This window comes from Lottia gigantea (assembly GCF_000327385.1).
Source record: "Lottia gigantea unplaced genomic scaffold LOTGIsca_184, whole genome shotgun sequence".
NCBI classification, from domain to species: Eukaryota; Metazoa; Mollusca; class Gastropoda; family Lottiidae; genus Lottia; species Lottia gigantea.
In genome coordinates, this window is record NW_008708335.1 from 33,526 (window position 1) to 40,386 (window position 6,861).

Here is a 6,861-nt window from a genome sequence, read left to right on the forward strand (position 1 = left end):
TCAGCTCAGCTAGTATATCATATATTTTCAATCTACCAGCTCAGCTCAGCTAGTATATCATATATTTTCAATCTATCAGCTCAGCTCAGCTCAGCTAGTATATCATATATTTTCAATCTATCAGCTCAGCTCAGCTCAGCTAGTATATCATATATTTTCAATCTATCAGCTCAGCTCAGCTAGTATATCATATATTTTCAATCTATCAGCTCAGCTCAGCTAGTATATCATATATTTTCAATCTACCAGCTCAGCTCAGCTCAGCTAGTATATCATATATTTTCAATCTATCAGCTCAGCTCAGCTAGTATATCATATATTTTCAATCTATCAGCTCAGCTCAGCTAGTATATCATATATTTTCAATCTATCAGCTCAGCTCAGCTCAGCTAGTATATCATATATTTTCAATCTATCAGCTCAGCTCAGCTAGTATATCATATATTTTCAATCTACCAGCTCAGCTAAGCTAGTATATCATATATTTTCAATCTACCAGCTCAGCTCAGCTAGTATATCATATATTTTCAATCTATCAGCTCAGCTCAGCTAAGCTAGTATATCATATATTTTCAATCTACCAGCTCAGCTAAGCTAGTATATCATATATTTTCAATCTATCAGCTCAGCTCAGCTAGTATATCATATATTTTCAATCTATCAGCTCAGCTCAGCTAGTATATCATATATTTTCAATCTATCAGTTCAGCTCAGCTAGTATATCATATATTTTCAATCTACCAGCTCAGCTCATCTCAGCTAGTATATCATATATTTTCAATCTACCAGCTCAGCTAGTATATCATATATTTTCAATCTATCAGCTCAGCTAGTATATCATATATTTTCAATCTATCAGCTCAGCTCAGCTAGTATATCATATATTTTCAATCTATCAGCTCAGCTCAGCTAGTATATCATATATTTTCAATCTACCAGCTCAGCTCAGCTCAGCTAGTATATCATATATTTTCAATCTATCAGCTCAGCTCAGCTAGTATATCATATATTTTCAATCTACCAGCTCAGCTCAGCTCAGCTAGTATATCATATATTTTCAATCTATCAGCTCAGCTCAGCTCAGCTAGTATATCATATATTTTCAATCTATCAGCTCAGCTCAGCTAGTATATCATATATTTTCAATCTACCAGCTCAGCTCATCTCAGCTAGTATATCATATATTTTCAATCTATCAGCTAAGCTAAGCTAGTATATCATATATTTTCAATCTATCAGCTCAGCTCAGCTAGTATATCATATATTTTCAATCTATCAGCTCAGCTCAGCTAGTATATCATATATTTTCAATCTATCAGCTCAGCTCAGCTAGTATATCATATATTTTCAATCTATCAGCTCAGCTCAGCTCAGCTAGTATATCATATATTTTCAATCTATCAGCTCAGCTCAGCTCAGCTAGTATATCATATATTTTCAATCTACCAGCTCAGCTCAGCTCAGCTAGTATATCATATATTTTCAATCTATCAGTAGTTTTTTCTACCAGGCCACATTTCAAGTAGTGCTAACTTTTGATCATGAGCTTCCACAACCCCCATCTTTCTACTTCAGCATCTCTTTTAACTAGATTGATCCTGATTTTGGTACATTACCTTTTGATTTATACGGTTCTGAAAATGGGTTATTTGCATATTGTCTGTATCTTCGGAGGATTATATCACATGATCTTGGACTTTTTCACCATTAACTTTGATGTTATTCTAATGTACTTGTCATAAGCTTTCTAACAATGTCTTTTTAGTTGTCAATATGCATTGTTGATTTTAGGTGATTTCCATATTTATTATGATGTTTGATAGAGTTCTATTTAACTTAGCTGGAAAATTCGAACAGATTCATAATGCACTTTTTCACATCTATAAATCAATATATCAAATATTATGCATTTTCAAAATTTGAGAAAAAAATTGTAAAAAAATACTATAAATTTAGAGATTATATATATTAGTTAAAATGATTATGTAACATGTCAGGTCACCAGTTCATAGAGGGTTAATGTGAAAATATTATTGTTATCGACTCTTGTGTAAGTTCTAATTCACAGCTTTAAAACAATATATAAATCAATATGTATAAATAAAATGGAGTGAAATTTTTAGAATAAAATTATAGAGTTCAAAAGATTGAGTAACAGGTCAGAAAGTCACCTGGTGTTAATTTCACACCTTTTTAGGTCAGAGTGGATAACCCAAAACTCACTGTTTGAAATGGTTTATTAAAGATATTTTTACAGTCGGAAACATTTCAAAACATTGACGGTCTATTTACCATTCATATTTTACAAAATATAAATACAGAGAATGTAAACTAGCTCGGAAGTTGACAGATATGTGTCAAACAGGTCTAGTTATTATTTATTATTATTTTGTTATTGTTTATTATCATTTATCATTATCATTTATCATTATCATTTATCATTATCATTTATCATTTATCATTTATCATTTATCATTTATCATTTATCATTTATCATTATCATTTATCATTATTATTTATCATTATAATTTATTATACTATGGTTCTGCCTTATTCTATTTTTCATTTTTTACCATTTATTTTTTATTGTTATTATTTATTATTATCATTTAATTATTTAATTATTATTATTATTATTATTATTATTATTATTATTTAATTATTATCATATCATATATTATTATTATTATTATTTTTATTATTATTATTATTATTATTATTATTATTTTTATTATTATTATTATTTATTTAATTATTATTATTATTATTTATTTATTTACTATTATTATTATTATTATTATTTTTATTATTATTATTATTATTATTATTATTATTATTATTTATTATTATCATTATTTATCATTGTTTATTATTATTATTATTTATTATTTATTATTATTTATTATTATTTATTATTATTTATTATTATTTATTATTATTTATTATTATTTATTATACTATGAGTAAATATACAAGATACACTACTAGAGTAAATATACAAAATACAATAGGTTTGTTTCAGTTTCAGAATTCATAATATTCATTTAACAATGCATTTTAAAAAGCCCCCAATCTCTTGTCAACTGGACGGAGTTGTAAGACACAATACTATCATTGTGGAATTCATTTTCCTGGATAGATGCCTATTAAAACACCTTTTAGACATTTGGATATTTAATCATAACAAGTTAAGTAAAAGTAAACAGTGTAAAATCTACGAGTGTGAAACATGACATAACGTAATGAACTATTTGGAAAGATATTTCTTCAAGGTAATACATACTGTATATAGAAAGATCTCAGAGGCCTGGGTATTTCACATCACTCGTTCTTTTATACCCAACACAGTCCCGGGTTCAATTTCTGACATTTTCTTATTTGGAATAGAGTTGAGTTTTTGGTTTATGGGAGAAACTCGGCATCAACAACTCACTCGAAATTCAAATTCAAAAATTCAAAAACATGTCGTATTTGAGTTTCCGCATATATCATATATTTTCTATTTAAAAAGTGTTGTTAAAATATGTCACTAACGATGTATTTTGTTCTATAGATCAGTATATTACATACAGTTGACAGACAGAATTAATGATAGTTATGAAATTCAATCTATAAGTTCTGCTAGTGTAGCAATTATTTCAATTTTTCTACTTTTCAAGTTTTAAATTAATCAATAGACGTGGATATAATCCTTGCTGTTTATATTATTTATTGTATTACGAAATGCGAAAATAAACATTTCTTTGTGATGCAAGTAGCCACACCACCCTCCAGACATATTCATGGGGGGTTATGATGGCATGACTGAACTACAAAAATATCCATTATTCTGAATATATTTGGGTTTGGCTGGTTCGATTTAAATAAATTGGTTTAAAGGCCTAGTTTTTCTTTCTTTACACTACAGTCAACAACTTTCACAATATCTATCAGAGGTTAGAATGGAAGTAGATCTTTCGTTCTACACTCCTACCTACACCATGGTGAGCCAATTTCTTTGACCAATTTTTCCTGTGACTAGATAAATCAAGTCCAAACCGTTAAACTAAGCCAGAAATCCAAAACAATATATACATTGGTAGCTACTAATGAAATTTGCACATGACGAAGTACATCAATCATAAATGAGTTATTAAATACAATTATATAATTAGAACCCCACACAAACACAAACACAAATATTCTACAATTTCATTGGTTTTATAATAAATTGATGTGGATTTATTGGCATCCCTTACAAGAATCAAATCTTTAATACATCCAGTAATTTACAAGTCGTCAGATCTCTGTGATTTGAGGTAATTTGTATTAATTAATGTTATTAGTTCTTTCAGTTTCATTTAAATAATATTTACCAATATTATATTTATCATAAATTAGGTTAACATTGTTACATGATTTTCTACCAGTAATAACTAACTTACTACATTAACAAGTACATACGTTTTCATTAATGAAACAAGGTTTTAAAAATTTCAAGAATCTTTTTTAAATTTGTTCATCAATATTTTTACATCATTATTAATGAATTGGGATTACGACTGGGAATATTCTAAACACTAAACAGGATGAACCCTATTGAAAGTCAGAAAAATCGAAAATGTTATGGCCCTTGTTCTTGAAAACGCGTTAAATTTTAGCTTGTAAACACTCTAGATGGTTCAAGTTTTGACAGATTTGAGGAAACTTGCTGTATTGCTTGTTGATATCACGCAATGATGTCTCGATTAAAAATAAGAAGAATCGAAAAATATTGAGTATTTATTAAGTTATTGTCCTTGTTCAATTTTTAACACTAAAAGGCACGATTGTTGCCAAAATACTCATTTTGCAAAAGTGCACAGAACTATTATTAATCTCATTTTCATACATTTAACATGTAGAATATTTTGGTGCAATATTGAACCTTTCGTTAAAAAGTTGTGTTATATTAAAACAATATGCCTGATATCAATCAGTCGTCTGCTGATATGAAATATTAATTTACAGTTATCATAGAAGCATCTGTTCAGTGGGAGACTTTGAATTTACTATAAATCAGTTTTCAAATTCAGCATTCAACAGTATATCAACAAGTCTCGATATTGATACGTAAGAATGAAAAACTTCTTTTGTTCCGTATTGTTTTTCTCCGTAATAACTCTTATAGATGCCGGTAAATATTCTTATTTATTATTTAAAAGTTCTACTCTGCTTTGAATTTAAAGTTAAATTGTGCAGATCTGGATGTAATTTAAGTTAGCTTTTTATTTGTTGGAGGAGAACGAGTCACAGGAACTCCGGTTTATTCAAAGCCTTTCTTTACAGGCCTAAACAAATATTCAGATATATTTAACTGTAAAAAGTCATTCAACATGTAAATTTTGAGACTATTAATTGTCGAGTTGATGCGAGTTGTCGAGTCTGAAGTATATAATGGAAACGAATAATATAAAAATTCAAATTACAGATTGCTCGACTTTTCCCAATGTAACTAACTCTGAGCTTAATACAGACTGTGGAAATGTAGAGATGGAATGTAAAAAAGGCTTTGAGATGGTACAAGGGCTGGAATGTATTGAAGGAGAATGGATATATCAAACCCCAATATGTAAACCCACAGGTAAGATAATTAATTTTAATACTTGAATTACATTACACATAAACAATATAAGCTTTGTGGACTCACTTAAAGGGATGCCGAGTTGACAAATTTTTATAGTCCTCTTAATATTGTACATTGATAGCAATTTCTATCTATACTCTATCTGGACTTTATATATTGTTAAATATTCTCTATATACATATATTGTTCAGTTTTAGGTTTAACAGAGCCAGACTTGTCATTATATTCTACTTCTATTTCAGAGGCGAAAGATTGTGGATCTAAACCACTTGATGTAATTTTTGTTGTGGACCAATCAGCATCAGTTGGTCCTGATAATTTCTCCAAAATGATAAATTCTATAGTAGAATTCACATCATCAAGTTTGGTTGTTGACCCCACGACAGTAAATGTTGGTTTTATAGCTGTTGCTTTCCGTAGCATAGATGTAATACATCTGTTAAATGACCAGAATGATGTGCTAAAAGAAATCGGTTTATTTGAAATGGATCAAGGTAGCTCTGTTACTTTCAAAGATAGTTTTAATGAAGCTATCTACGATTTTAATGAAAATGGTCGATCCGAAGTCCCGAATGTTATGATACTCCTGGCTGGTGGAAAATCGACTGATAATCCTCAGCCTAATGCGAATGTTGCCAAAGAATCCGGGGTTGATATCTTTACCATAGGAATTGGCCAGAGTGTCGATAAGGCTGAGCTGAGGGAAATGGCTTCCGTACCTTCTAAAGCTAGATTTGTTGACACGTTTGATGAAATTGGGGAAGCACTTGATGATCTTCTTAACGATCTATGTTAATGACGTATATTCAGTATATATATATGTATTTCTATTGTTTTAATGTCAATAAATTATAATGCAGTTTTGTTGTGTTATTAATTATTTTAGCACCTATGGGTCAGGGTTGATGATCAACACTATACTGTACTACCCATGTTTAATATAAAACGTATTGAAAAAAAATATACTCAACTATTCAATATCTTATTTATGAGCAAACTATATATAATATTTTCTGATTTAATAGTTATAGAAGTGATTAAAACTTTAATCCTATATTCAGGCGCCAACAGATTACTCACCCACGGTTGTTAGAACAGGACAACCCACACGTCATATCGACTTGCTATGCATCTGGTTAACAAAAACAATCTAAAGTGAGTTGGCCAACTCTTGCAATTTTACGAGTAAATTATGTTTCACTATTAGCAATATAAACCCTGTGAAAATCGAGACAACATATCAGAAACTAACACAA

General features: G+C 29.3%; 1 protein-coding gene across 1 annotated transcript; it reads left to right on the forward strand.

Moving 5' to 3' along the window:
• Positions 1-5,511: 5,511 nt before the first annotated feature.
• Positions 5,512-6,401, forward strand: LOTGIDRAFT_174153 (hypothetical protein; the record flags this gene model as incomplete). Its single annotated transcript, XM_009052486.1, has 2 exons — positions 5,512-5,602; positions 5,848-6,401. 2 exons carry the CDS (start codon positions 5,512-5,514, stop codon positions 6,399-6,401), a joined length of 645 nt encoding a protein of 214 aa, XP_009050734.1.
• Between the last annotated feature and the right edge of the window lie 460 nt (positions 6,402-6,861).